The sequence below is a fragment of the Procambarus clarkii genome, chromosome 6, assembly GCF_040958095.1.
Source record: "Procambarus clarkii isolate CNS0578487 chromosome 6, FALCON_Pclarkii_2.0, whole genome shotgun sequence".
In the NCBI taxonomy this organism is placed as follows: domain Eukaryota; kingdom Metazoa; phylum Arthropoda; class Malacostraca; order Decapoda; family Cambaridae; genus Procambarus; species Procambarus clarkii.
Genome location: NC_091155.1, coordinates 27,141,835 through 27,157,171, shown reverse-complemented (window position 1 = coordinate 27,157,171; position 15,337 = coordinate 27,141,835). Strand labels below are relative to the sequence as shown.

The 15,337-nt window shown below is 47.8% G+C and overlaps 1 protein-coding gene across 3 annotated transcripts in view; it reads left to right on the top strand.

Moving 5' to 3' along the window:
• LOC123754053 (breast cancer anti-estrogen resistance protein 3 homolog) overlaps nt 1–15,337 on the top strand; it is a 166,942-nt gene that overhangs the window by 80,405 nt on the left and 71,200 nt on the right. The window contains exons 1-2 of one of the 3 annotated variants that reach the window (XM_045736190.2): nt 654–783; nt 13,886–14,037. In XM_045736190.2, the coding sequence (XP_045592146.1) occupies nt 705–783; nt 13,886–14,037 (231 nt within the window). In that variant the 5' untranslated portion in view covers nt 654–704. Of the gene's footprint in view, nt 1–653; nt 784–939; nt 1,587–13,885; nt 14,038–15,337 lie in introns of those variants that run through there. The other 2 variants (XM_045736192.2, XM_045736191.2) reach the window with 2 other exon arrangements.

Sequence of the window (15,337 nt, the reverse complement as noted above, 5' to 3'; positions counted from 1 at the left end):
ACCTTGAGGTGGTTGGCGAGGGCCAGCGCCCCCCAGCGCGGATCTCAGCCGTGGTGGCTTAGTCTGTTATTATTACACACGGAATCTGTAACATAAGTACAGTGTTGCCAAGTGCAGGCACAAGGTCTCGATACTGCGAAAGAAAGAAGCCGACTTAACACGTGCGAGAGATAGCGAGGTGGCAACATAGCTCAGACGGAGAGGTGAGGACAGGATTGGTAAGGCGAACAACAACATGCGCAGGGGCAACATGCGCAGGGGCAACATGCGCAGGGGCACCCAGGCTGTGATTGAAGTTAAGTGAGGGAGATCATTGGACAGAGAGACGACGAGATTTGTATTTGACGGGAAAGCTAGACGGGGGGGTGGGGGAAATCCAGGTGATTAGACCGCGAAACAGATAACCAAACACACCTTGAACGCAAGCCATGATATCGTATTCTTGACGGGTGTTGACTTGGATGCAAGGCTTCTGCGGCTGTCCCATCAGTTTTGGGGGTTATATTCACGCCCTCTCCCCTCTACTCTCAGCCCCCTCTACTCTCATCCCCCTCTACTCTCACCCCCCCCCCCACTCCCCCCTCTGGGCACTCTTGTCACACGACCACTATCTTATCTAGGCCTCTTCCATTAGTCAGAAACATGGCTATCACTTCACCGCGTTTTCCGATGGCCTTATGGCTACACTCTTAACTCCATGATGTATGCCTACCACTCCTCAGTTGTCTTGCTCCAAGGTCTCGTCCTGTACGTCCCCAACATCTGAGGTGCTTCTCTGTATATGTGAGTATGGCGGGAGTATGTAAACAGAGAGAGAGAGAGAGAGAGAGAGAGAGAGAGAGAGAGAGAGAGAGAGAGAGAGAGAGAGAGAGAGAACGTATTATTTCCTCTTATCAGTAGCGAGAGGCGACATACTAGTTGCAACTGGGTTATGCCGTGTCAGTATTAAACAGCTTGTGGTGGTGGTGGCGTGGTCTCTGCGTCAGTAAGCCTGCATACGTGTCTTCGAGTGGACTCCAGGACACGCCTACACCCATAACACATACACACACACGCGGAATTATCAAGGGAAAGTGGCAAGACTTGGCTGGTGGTGGGGGGTTGAGGTGTGGGTAGCAAGGCCTTCTAGTGATAGAGCTGAAGGCGAGGCGTCCACTTGTGTGCTCAGAGGCTCATTCTGTAACAGAAATTCAGAGTGAACACGTGTTACCTGTCCCTACAGTTCTCTCCCAGCCCCAGGTACCAGCCCCAGGTACCAGGTATTGACCAGGTATCAGGTAGCCTACTGCAACCCAACACCTGTTCATCAATCGTGTTCATTACTCCTCTCAACCTCAATCTTGGTTGTTGCGACACAGAAAGTGATAAATCATTCGTCAGTCGACCAGCGATGAATAATTAACTTCCTGATTTGACAGCAGGAAGTGGTCGACAAGCCTCTAGTTATCAAGTGGTAGCACACAGGTGATCTTATAGTGAAGTTACTGTTGAGTTGTACCAGTCATCAACACCAAGAAAGTCAAGTCACTTGAACCGTGTCCTCAAGTGTGACTTGAGGATGGACCAACTGTTTAACTTTGATCGAGGTGAGTGCTGGTTAATACACTCTTGTGAAGTATGGTAAGTCGCTACAGTGAGTATGTATATGTATGTATGTATGTGTATATATATATTGGTGTATACTGGCAGCAGGTTTTCTTTTAAACATGTCTCATTGAATATGCGGTCATATTCAATGAGACTAATATATATATAATATATATATATAAATATATACTTTCGTATATTAATGCCTCTTCAGAAGATTCGTTCTGAAGATGTATATACGAAAGTACTTACGGAAATTCCTGTTTCAATTCTTCCTCCGTGGTCTGACACTGTCACATTTTTCATCACGTGTTAATTTTATATACATATATCACACACACACACACACACACACACACACACACACACACACACACACACACACACACACACACACACACACACACACACACACACACCAAGTGTGTCATAAAACATTAGTGTTAAGACAAGTCAGTTATTCGAAATCTTTATGCTTCCCCACGAAATCTTACGCAAGAGGCACTTGGGAGCCAGTGATGCAATGTGCTACTATAGTAGGGTACCTTTGCATTGCGTGACGCAAGGTCCTGGTATAGTGTGATAACTTTGTTGCGTGTGACGCAAGATCCTTCTATATTGGGGTAACGTTACAGTGTGTGAAGCAAATACTAGTACAATTAGTGCAAAGAAAGCGCCGGTATAAAGCTGGAAATTCTCGCTCCAGCCATGCAGCCTTTCTCACACACACACACACACACACACACACACACACACACACACACACACACACACACACACACACACACACACACACACACACACACACAGGACCGGAGTCATTGCTGTAAACAACCGATGTTCGAAAGACGGGATCCAAGAGTCAATGCTCGATCCTGCAGACACAAATAGGTGAGTACACACACACACACACACACACACACACACACACACACACACACACACACACACACACACACACACACACACACACACACACACACACATAATCCGTGTGTGTGTGTAAATCTTATTGCTATTATAGTTATATTTAGACTGTCTTAACGCCATGATTTGGGGATGACAGTGAAGGGTCCAGGAAAACGTGACCTACTCTCTATCATAGCAGCTAGACAGTGAACGTCCTTGTATTTACTGAACCAGACAGTCTGTGAACGGCAGAGTGTGTACCAAACCAGATGGTGAACGGCTCAGTGGAGCGAGGCGAGTATCACCACGCGTCATTTTCGTGTTTATGAACCGTAAACTGAATTTCGCTTTTGGTATTAGGAGAAAAAATGCTTGTTTTGACCTTAATTTGCAAATGTGTAGCCACGAACGCGGTTAAATTAAATTAACATGTCATTATATATGTTCCCTGCACCTCTTTCTCTTGTCCTATCTTGTTCTATCTATCTAAACTCTCTCGGAGCATCTTGTTGCGGTTGTCCACGAAGTTTGGCCAGGTGGGTAACTTTAACAACTTTGGCTTTATAGAAAATAATAAGGCTGCCAACATATATCAGATTTTGAAGGCGCAAATTTACTGATCAGTCTAATTAAGAGTGAGTTGGGGGTTGCGAGGAATCTTGCACGGTTCTCTACCTTGTCTAGATGTCATATAAAGCATGAGTGACAGGCCATCCAGGAGATTGGTGCATACTCAAGATGCAAATGAAATTGCAATTTATGTATGTTTCGCAACCTCTGCTGTCGAGCAGAGACGAGATGCGTCTTTGAGTTCTAAGAATTTTGGCTCCTTTTGATCCTCACTTGGACCGGTGGGTAATACAGCCCGTCCTCCAAGCAATGACATAAAGTCCATTCCATGCACCCGTCATACCTGTTTATGAATAAAAAAAACGGTTTACACACGACTCACAACTGATGACGTTCGAACACTTCCGGAGCAAGTGCTTCACTGACGAATTTTGTTCGAACCACAACGCTGTAAATGCTTCACCCACGTACTACAAATACAAATAATCGCCAACAGAACCTAGACACCTAACAATAAAATAATAATAATAATAATAATAATTTATTCAGGAAAAGTACATACATAGATGCAGAGTTACAAACATAATGTTGAATTTATAGATAGAGCTAGTACATACAGTACCTAAAGCTACTAATACCCTTAGCGTTTCCGGCAAGCTAACCTAACCTAACATAGATCTATATATGCACAATATGCTAATATAATATTAATTTATATTTGAGAAAATATCCATTTTTAATAAACAGCATGTAAAATTTATGAATGCATCTTTGGGGTCGACCGCTGGATGGAATGAACTTGGTCTGAGGATGGATTGGGGTATAGCAACAATCTCGCTTCATATAGGTCGGGGTTCGATCCCCAAAAGTTCCAGTGTTTTGGCACTGTTTCATTTCCCTGCCATCATTTTCCACTTGCTTGTATCCCTTTAAAGTGCTGTAAAGTCGTATACATTGTCAACCACACTTACCGTAGAAATGAACATTTCTACGGTAAGTATAGGCGCTGGAAGACTCGAACCACCGACCCTCATAGTTCGAATCTCCTGGTGCCCAAGTGCTTAAGAGATTTCTCAGGACAATTCTCCTTTATTCTTAAGATGTCAACCTCGTGACAGAGATCTCTGGTTGTCACTCATTGCTATTGGTGGGAATAGAGAGGCCAACCTTGGCGTCAGTCAAGCCGCTGTCATTAACTTGTCATGATTGTATGCTGCTGATGACTCCGATCACCTTGTTCCACTACTGTGCATTGTTCAGTGTTCACTAGGGACCATCTGTTGAGCAGTGTTCACCAGTGACGGAACATGACTGAACCTCCGCCAGGTTTCTCCAGTTCACTGCGCTGTGGTATAAGGTGTAGAACAAGGCCCGGATTCATGAAGCAATTGCGTGCTAATTTACGAAACGTCTACATCTCTCCTCGAGCATGACGGCTGAGTTTGTATTTGTTAAACAGTTTAGAAGCTTGGAAACATCGCGAGGCAAGGTTATTATTGTCTTAACCTCGTAACGCTTCGCTGTTCATAAACTGTTAAATGCAAACTAAGCTGCTGTAATCAAGGATGCACAGGCTTCGTTAATGGACACGTAAATGCTCGTCGAATCAAAGACCTGATTATTCGAGAAGACTTTGCACTGATTTACATGACAAAAGTCGAATGTTCTTAACTTCCTCCATATCCGGACCTTTCTTGCTCCATATCCGGACCTTTCTTGCTCCATATCCGGATCCCTGAATTTTTATTTATTCCTAAATTGATACTTGGTTGGCTAACGTGAACTAAGGACTGGCGATAGGGAAAACCTGTTGTTAATCCCTAGGACTGGCTAGGTCCTAGGCAGCTAGGACCTAGCCAGTGCCCCTGAGAGCACCAGCACCGGATAACCGCGCCACAGCAACAAATCCGGCTGCAGTATGCATTGCAACAGAGCCAGTATCATCCCCCCTTTATATACCATTGTATACGTTAACGTAATAATGATATTGAAGCTATCATTAACGGCTTGTGGTGATTGGCACGTGTCATGTATTGGGAAACATGTCACTAGTCGGGGTGAGGTGGAGACGCCGCCGCCTCCTTATCTCGTACCTGGCTGGCGAGGGACGACGTCTGGGAGATAGTCCAGTGTCTCTGTCGAGCTGGTTGGGCCGGCCAGGCGCGGGAGACGGCATTTTATCTGTGCAAAAGTACGGTTTGTACTAGGGGAGGGGTTGTGCTTGCGCCTGGGTGTACTGGTGTATGGGGGGGGGGGTACTGGTATTCATCTAGTTGTGCTTGCGGGGGTTGAGCTCTGCTCTTTCGGCCCGCCTCTCAACTGTCAATCAACTGTTGCTAACTACTATTAACATTTTGTCACACCTGATCAACCAGGCTGTGACTCATATCTGATCACGATTATACCTGATCGTGATGACGATCGTACCTGATCAACCAGGCTGTGATTCATACGTCAGGCTGCGAGCAGCCGCGTCCAACAGTCCAGCAATGAGGAGGCCTGGTCGACGACCGGGCCGCGGGGTCGCTAAGCCCCGAAATCACCTCAAGGTAGGTAACCACACACATACACACACACACACAGGAAGCAGCCCGTAACAGCTGTATAACTCCCAGGTACCTATTTTACTGCTAGGTAACAGGGGCATAGGGTGAAAGAAACTCTGCCCATTGTTTCTCGCCGGCGCCTGGGATCGAACCCAGGACCACAGGATCACAAGTCCATCATGCTGTCCGCTCGGCCGACCGGCTCCCCAGACAAAGGTGGACTTTCTCAAGAAACAATTAGATAAGTTCTTGCAAGAAGTGCCAGAGCAACCGGGTTTTAGTGGATATGTAGGCCTACGAGTAGTTGCAAGCACAACAGCCTATTGGACCATCCACTTTCATATTGTATATTGTGCTTTGGATACCTGATCAACCAGGCTGTGACTCATACGTCAGGCTGCGAGCAGCCGCGTCCAACAGCCTGGTTGATCAGTCCAGCAACCAGGAGGCCTGGTCGACGACCGGGCCGCGGGGACGCTAAGCCCCGGAAGCACCTCAAGGTAACCTCAAGGCAAGGTGCTAACCACAGCCTCATACTGGACTTTAAGGATTTCACTGATTTCTTTGTCATTCTCTGTGTACGAACCTTCACTTGTAAGTCAAGGTTCAATACCGGTGGAAGTTTTTGGTTTTCATTTCGCTTATGGGATAAAATATTTTGTATTTTTCTTTAGCTCTTGTATAGCTTTCTGTTCCAGTTTCATATCTTCAAACTAGTATGACCGCACCAACCAAGAGGCTTGGTCAGAGACCGGGCCGCGGCACATTGATCCTCGGAACCACCGCAAGGTAATCATACGTTGATCAGTTACTACCTTACCTTGTGACGAGTCTGCGGGGACGTTAATCAAGGGAAACACCACACGTAAGGCAGTAACCTGACAACTGTACCTTGCCTTGGAGTTACCTTGGAGTATTTCCGGGGCTTAGCGTCCCCGCGGCCCGGTCGCGGGATGCTAAGCATAAGAATGAATGAAGGCATATGCCTTCAAATGCCCACTTGGGGACTGTAAGCTCCAAAAAACCCAGTATATAGGCAAGACAACAACATCTCTTTCTAGGCGTTTAACGATGCATAAGCAACAGGGCTCCATTAAGGAACATATAATCTCTTCCCATAACCAAACCATCGCCAGAGAAATCCTAGTAAACAACACAGAAATCATCGATAGATACAGCGATAGCAGGCGGCTTGACGTTTGCGAGGCACTACACATCAAGAAGTCAACACCAGCAATCAACAGCCAATTATTGCACAACTATATTCTACCCACCTCAAGACTCCGCTCCAATATAGAAGCATCAAGAAATATGGACCAATAGGCTTTCTACAAACACTTCTATTCAATACCCATTGTTTCTGTTCTGTCTTGTGTTGATACTTTTAATAGCCTATTAATATCCCCTCATGTTCTGTCTTGTGTTAATGCCACATCACTATATGCCACATCATCCCTCCCACCTCACTCAAATGTAGATATAATAGCAGAGATACGTAAGTTCTAATCAGTTGTGTATTTGTGAAGTCTTTGAAAATGTAATAAGTTTTACGAAACGCGCCCGTGTCGCGTCAGACTAGAAATAAAAATGAATTTTGGAGAAGTGATTTTTGATTTACCTCCAACAGTGAAGCGTAATGTACGAAAGATTGAGAAAATTCGTGTTAGAATTATTAATCTTACTTTTTCGGTCATATTTAATAATATATATATATTTAATGTATAAGCGGTGTAGAGTGTAGACTAAGGCTCATACTTGTATGATGATGGAATGTAATGATGTAATCCTTACTACAAGGAAGCTTTCCATTCTACAGGAGCTAAGGTCGTGGTAGTGTGGACCCAGATATGTAATATCTGGTCTTGTTATAGGTGCCGCCAGAGGGCCTTAATGTACTACCTTATCTTCTTTATCTCAGAGTGGGGGGGGGTTTTAATACCCCCCCCCCCCTCCCTTCCATCCCCCCTCCTGTCTCCAAAACCCTCAATCCTCAATGTTAATACTATTTAAATCACTGTTGTTTTCCCACCTTGAGTACTGCTCTATACTCACTTCTCCCTTGAGAGCAGGAGAGATTTCTGAAATATATAAAGCACGGAGAAAATATACGGTACTCAGACACGATAAAGCACCTAAATTATTGGGATCGTCTCAAAGCTCTCAAAATGCACAAATGGTGTTGGAGGATGCATGTGGACAGCTCCAACAGCACTTGTCACCCTACGTTCTGAGAGGAAGGAGGGAATTAGTGGAGGAAAAAGGGAGCCAGGTGAAGCAGGTGAAGGGGCACCACGTGAAGTAGAAAGTGAAGGGGCACCAGGGGAAGGGGCGTCAAGTGAGGGGGGAAGTGGGTGAGGAGGTCGCGGAAGAGAGGGTCATGAGGTGAAGCGGGTCGCTGGCGCGGAAATTTGTTTTTCATATGATATATGAATGTGAAGGGAGGGAGTGAAGGACTGAGGGAGAGTGTGAGGGGTAGTGAGATAGGGAGGGAGTGAAGGACTGAGGGAGAGTGTGAGGGGTAGTGAGATAGGGAGGGAGTGAATAAATGAGGGATACCAGAGCGCCAGGTCCCAAATCAACACGGTAAAATATCAACATACTGGAGCGAACGATATGGAAGGAAATGCAGAATAGAACCAGTGAGGAGTAGAGGCGTCATAGACACAATCACCAAACCATCAGAAGTCCGTACTCCTCCGTACCCTCCAAGCAGGCATAAACAAATATTGCCGGAACAAAAGTGGATTTCAAGAAAAAAAAAATAGTTTCTTGCAAGAAATGCCGGACCAACCTAGGTTGTAATGGATGTACGGGCCTGTGGCCTAAGTAATCCTGAGTCACAGGGGAGTAGAAGAACTCACAGAACCCACTCACTCCACACGTGAGTGAGTGAGTGAGTGAGTGAGTGAGTGAGTGAGTGAGATAGGAATACAAACCTCGCATGACACTCCGTAATGCCGGCCAAAGCCAGCACAACAAACACTGGCCTTAAGGCACAAACACCCACATTACCGGCTGTCATTCTCAACCTTATGCTCACTAACCCTCACCTTGACAACAGTGACAATAACAAAAAATCGTGTGTTAAAAAGCGTACAACGTGCTTCTCTTGTGCTCATTAAATTTACGTTTGGAAATAATCAGTTGTATTCCCTTTCTCTCTAAAACAATTGCTTTAGCAGACTGTTGCTGGGTATAGGAAGCATCAGACCGTAGCGAGGTGTGAGATGCGTCCCTTCACCCCAAGCTTCCCTTTCCCTTTAGTGAAGGAGTCGTGGAACCCCTCAGGCACTGCCACCATTGTAAGGTTGTTAATTAATGTGTAAGAGGGGAGTGACAGGTGACTTAGACAGTGGGCATACTAGGGGGTAGAGGTGGGCACATTAGGGGGCGGTGGGCATTATAATAGGGTGAACACACTTAAGGGCATTGTAACCTGTATACCCAGCACTAGGAGGAGACTCCACCTATATACCCAGCACCAGCAGGAGATTCCTCCTATATACCCAGCACCAGCAGGAGATTCCTCCTATATACCCAGCATCAGCAGGAGTCTACTCCTGTGACCACCTGTATACAGATCGTCTCTGGAATATTCACGCTCTGATGCCTCCTGTCACTCGCGGGGCCCTCACAAACCAGTAAAATAACTCTTCTGGGTGAGTGACTTACAGATGAGATTTGCGCGTCTTGAACAAACTTGCTGACGTGGAAAACCCACTCTGCTAAAAATTCCTATCAACATTGACCAGTCTTTTTTTTTTAACCCCGTTTTTTGTTTTGTTGTTGTGTGTGTGTGTGTGTGTGTGTGTGTGTGTGTGTGTGTGTGTGTGTGTGTGTGTGTGTGTGTGTGTGTGTGTGTGTGTGTGTGTGTTTGCAGAGGAACATATGTTTTTTTTATTTGCTGCGACTGCAATGCGGATTGTATTGGTGAAAATCATCTGTATTGGATTATTTTATTGGTTCATGGCAGTATTGCGAACACGGGCGTGGTTCCCTGCACATTCTAGTGTGTGTGTGTGTGTGTGTGTGTGTGTGTGTGTGTGTGTGTGTGTGTGTGTGTGTGTGTGTGTGACGACAGCGTAGGGGACTACCACATACATTACAGTGCTAATTACACGCGTATCTCAGCCTGGAATGTGGTCCATTTTACGAGTCACGACATAATGAAAAGGTTAATTGGACAGTGGCGGTGTGTTGGACCGCACGACTGTGTGTACACATCTTGTTGATGCGGTGATGCCTCTTGCTTTTTGAGAGTGTAGTGTGGTGAATCACGCCGTGTGGTAGTCGGTCCCCCTTATGCCACCTCTAAGTGCGCTGTAGCGAGGCCAGTGCCTCACTGTTGGCCCGTAGTAGTAAGGGTACTGGTGACTCTGTTTATCAATAGGACACAAAGGAACGGTTCTTTCCCGGAGGGCTGAGAAGTTTGGGAGGGGGGTTAGTAATTGTCAAAAGTAGGTACCAAGTCTGGGTGACTTTATTGGTGGTGGGGGGGGGGGGGGTTGAGGTACACAGGTGTGTGGTACAGCTGGTGATGGCACTTGTACACCTGTTCACTCTAGCCCACAGTTGTCACGATTTAAGTTGTTACAAATAAATATTATGATTCCGTATTAGTGTCGGAGCTAGCACCAATAGTGCCATCACATACATTTGCTCCAGACACCCTCTCTCGCCCTTCTTTCTCCTCGAAGTTGTGCTCGTATGGTCGAACGCTAGCTCCCAAGCCCCGACATTCCAGTTATCGGTCGTTTAATATAACGACTACCTTTCCAAAGTGTTTTTTGGTCTTTATCGCTTCAAGTTGTGTCGAGTTGACTTCATGGAACTCTTCCTTCGAGTCTTCTCACGTGTTTGTGACGCGTCCTGATGGCCTTCATATTTCCGTGATTAATTTGTGTCTCTTGAGTTTATAGTCGTGGAGTTTGGAGACCTCAAGGTCTACGGTTTTGCAGTTCTCTTCCTTGATAACTTTGTGGGATTTCGGGGCCCTTTTTATCATATTCCAGGTCGGTGCTGCATACTTATACAATGTTGAGAGTGTTTCTGACGGATCTCAGGATACCTTAAGGTTACCTTGAGGTGCTTCCGGGGCTTAGCGTCCCCGCGGCCCAGTCGTCGACCAGGCCTCCAGGTTGCTGGACTGATAGACGCGGCTGCTCGCAGCCTGACGTATGCGTCACAGCCTGGTTGATCAGGATACTTGGTCACGTTGTACTGTTACATGTCCCTTACGTGTCTGGGTTAACGTTACAGCTTCTCCTAATTTTTATCTATTTGGGAAGCTGAGTTGGTTTCGTTGTGTAAAGGGAAGCCCCAACCAGTTGGTACAGGGGTATACAGTCACTGTGTAGGTGTCCTTCAGTCACGGTGCCCCTAGTAGCACGTCTTTGTTTATACCTGCCCTGTCCTGCCCTGTCCTGCCCTGTCCTGTCCTGTCCTGTCCTGCCCTGTCCTGTCCTGCCCTGCCCTGCCCTGCCCTGCCCTGCCCTGCCCTGCCCTGCCCTGCCCTGCCCTGCCCTGTCCTGTCCTGTCCTGCCCTTCCTTGCCTGACATGCCTACCCCACCTGCCCGTCTTACCTTGCCAGTATGAGGAGAGAAAACAAGAGAAAGAGAAGGGACAATAGAGAAAAGAGGAGGCCGTGGAAGAGGTGGCGGCGTCGGAATAAGGGCAATGAAGCGGGCAAAGCATCACGTGGGCACCATTGGCAGCCCTCATCTCCGATAAGAACGCGGCTCCCAGCATCCAATGACGCGGAGAAAGACCTAAATCACATTATCTCGTTGACGAAGACGACGCCGCGACTCCCCCCCCCTCCCCCCGTCCCTTCCCTCGTTCGTCTAAGGCCGCTGTAAGGGTCAGAGTTAGCCTTCCATAAGGTGTGGAGTGACCCCTGGCGTGTCCTGGCTCTTGGGGGTCACCTCTGCTAGCTACAGGGAACGTCAAACCAGTCTGAGATCACCTCATTCCTTGCTGTGGATTTCAGTATCTCTCTCTCTCTTTCTCTCTCTCTTTCTCTCTCTCTCTCTCTCTCTCTCTCTCTCTCTCTCTCTCTCTCTCTCTCTCTCTCTCTCTCTCTCTCTCTCTCTCTCTCTCTCTCTGACTCTGTCTCCCCTTCGCGAGCGAGAGAGAGAACTGCCAGAATTTAGTGTCAGAAACTAAGCAAATAGTGTCACGAGGCTGATTCATCCCTTGAGCGGCTGGTTCACTCCCTTGAGCGGCTGGTTCACCCCCTTGAGCAACAGCTGTTGGAGACAACATTGGCAGTATCTGCCTTCATTGGCCTTTCGAGTCAAGATCTACCATAAAGGCTCAGGTTGGTACACTCTGGGGGCCTCTATTTGGCCAGCCCAAACTCCAGTGTTTGATTAGAAAGGTGTGTATGTTGGGGGGGGGGAGGGCAGGTGTAGGCGTGCTTGTGTGCATGAGCGCGCGCACGCGAGACCGTCCTGTTAAATACATTTTAAGCTCTTCAAAACTATATAAACCAATGTTTTGTTTGAAAATGTTTCACTCCTATTGACCGAAGGCGAAGCCGGTTCAGGCCCTTGAACGTGTCCAACAGAGAACTCGACAAACGTCTCCAAAGGATACCAGATCAACCAGGCTGTGATTCAGACGTTATTCAAGTGATTGGGTTGAGCAGGCCACCCACCAGGAGGCCCATTCAGAGAGCGGGCCGCGGGGGAGGGACATAGCTCCCCGGTGTGCGTGGTGCCCGACAGTGGTGCCCGACAGTGGTGCCCCGACAGTGGTGCCCCGACAGTGGTGCCCGACAGTGGTGCCCGACAGTGGTGCCCGACAGTGGTGCTCCGACAGTGGTGCCCGACAGTGGTGCCCGACAGTGGTGCCCCGACAGTGGTGCCCGACAGTGGTGCCCCGACAGTGGTGCCCGACAGTGGTGCCCGACAGTGGTGCCCCGACAGTGGTGCCCCGACAGTGGTGCCCCGACAGTGGTGCCCCGACAGTGGTGCCCCGACAGTGGTGCCCCGACAGTGGTGCCCGACAGTGGTGCCCGACAGTGGTGCCCCGACAGTGGTGCCCCGACAGTGGTGCCCCGACAGTGGTGCCCCGGTGGGTGGGTATGGCAGGGGTGAGCTGGCTAAAGCTGTGGATGTTTGTTCACAAATATGCTTGTGCTTCACGGCCGCTCGAGAGGTGTTGGGGGTTGGTCGCTTGTCCCTCACTGCCGGCTGGTGTTGATCTCACGCACGCACACGCACACGCACAGCTGAAAGAGCTAAAATTCTGTTACTAGATAATTTTAACCACATGAAAATTAACTGGATTAATAAAGACTGATGAGTAATGACATGGAGAGCAAAATGTGTGTGCGCGTGTGCGTGTGTGTGTGTGTGTGTGTGTGTAGGGGGGGGGGGTTATGAGTCCTTACCCATCAATGTCTCCGGGTAAATGAGATCTAGCTCTTTATGTCCTGCCTACCGGCAAACATTAGAGCCACCATCTCTAGTGCCCTCGACAGGGACAGGAAGCCGGCGTCTGGTTACTCAAAAGGCACCTCCACCCCCCCCCCTCCTAAATCCATATTTAACAATGAGAAGGTCACAAGTAGCTCCTGGTAACTGTTCCCTACGATCTCTGGCCGCACTGAAAGTATCGAAGTGTTCCGTATCATGTATCGAACATTAGTTCAAACTACGAATTTCGAAAAGGAAATTGTGAATATATCACTGGGTTCAACTCGGGAGGGGATGGGGAGGGGGGTTCAGAGTCACGAAACTTTACGTGTATTGGTGAATTACCACTGGTAATTTATCAATACCAATTTACCAATTTACCGTTGGTAAATTACCACTAGGGAGGGCACTGGTGGTGGGTACATCCAGGAGACATTAGCTAACAAAGCAGGGGGCCAAAACCTGCTCACCAGTCACATAATTAACACGATGGTGGTTAGAAAAGTGGAGATGGTGGTTAGGGCAGTGGTAGGATGGTGGTTAAGAGATGGTGGAGATGGCGGCAATATTTCTTATGCTCGCTGGAAGGATGTTGAACAACTGTGGACCTCTGATGTTTATACAGTGTTCTCTGATTGTGCCTATGGGACCTCTGCTCTTCACTGGTTCTATTCTGCATTTTCTTCCATATCGTTCACTCCAGTATGTTGTTATTTTACTGTGTAGATTTGGGACCTGGCCCTCCAATATTTTCCATGTGTATATTATTATTATTTTTATTATTATATCTACTCACTATATCTACTACCCCCACCAGTCCTGGAAGTAACCAACGGTCTCACCTTCTACAGGCGGGTCGCTGGTGTCGAGCCTGCGTCGAGGGGCCTCCCTACGCAGGATGTCTTGGCTGCCTCGACGGCCCCACCTGGAGTGCAAGTCTTGGCTCACGTCCCTAGAACTCACACAGTATGTCCAGTGCTTCGCCAAGTTCGACGGTGTTGAGGTGAGTCTTGGAAGCCGGGGTGTTGAGGGGGGTGTTTCAAGGCGAGGTGTTACATGTGTATACGATGAAATCATCAAAAAAATAAGTACATATATGAGTATATGTATTGAGGATGTATAATGGGATCGAACCTGCATCCCTGTACTTCCCAGGCACACACAAATACACACACACACACACACACACACACACACACACACACACACACACACACACACACACACTACCGGTTGAACCACGATGAGCTCAACAAATCTGGGCCCAAATTACTGCCAGGGGGCGCTGATGTGTAATTGGTGAACCATGATGTTAGGGGTGTTGACTGTGGAAATTGTGAGGGAAATGTGGTTGGTTGGTTGTGTGTGTGTGTGTCTCATGTGTGTGTGTGTCTCATGTGTGTGTGTGTCTCATGTGTGTGTGTGTCTCATGTGTGTGTGTGTCTCAGGTGTGTGTGTGTCATGTTTGGGTGTGTGTCATGTTTGTGTGTCATGTGCCATGTGTCAGGTGGAAGGGCCTGACACCTATTCCACAAGGTCCCACTTAATATTTCAACAGTGTGTGTGTCTGTCCTTGGGAGACGAGGCTACGAGTAGCCGCGTCCAACAGCCTGGTTGATCAGTCTAGCAACCAGGAGGCCTGGTCGACGACCGGGCCGCGGGGACGCTAAGCCCCGGAAACACCTCAAGGTATGGGGGGGGGGGTAGTGGGGGAGGAAGAACACCCACACAACCTGGTCAAAGTTCTGCTTCCCCCTTCCCCCCTCCCTCTTTTGGGGTGGGGGGGAGGGAAGTAGAATCCCAAAAGAGTCGAATCCTCTCTCCGGATTCCAATATATACGAGTGTTTGTGTACGGAATATATCCTTGTAAGTGTTGCTTGCAATGTTGAGCTTCGTGTACACGTGTCTTGTAATTATTTATTACAAGACACTTATTTAGTTTCCAAGAGACACGCTTACAAGGGTCTCACTTGTAATGGTTACTCTACTTAAGTTGAAATGATATATTACGTATTGGATAGTGTCACTCATCCTGTGAGTGAACATTTCGTCATAGCGCAGCGTCACTCGTCCTGTGAGTGAACATTTCGTCATAGCGCAGCGTCACTCATCCTGTGAGTGAACATACAGCAATAAGAATAGTATTGGGGAGCGTTATTCATCTTGTGAGTGAATAATGGAGTAGCGTGGGGGGGGGGGACTAGTGAGGACTGTTACAGGGGTGTTGTATAACTGTGTGACAGTTATGTTTATATTGTCTGGGGCACCGTAACTAGGAGACGGTATATACCCCTTGTGTTCC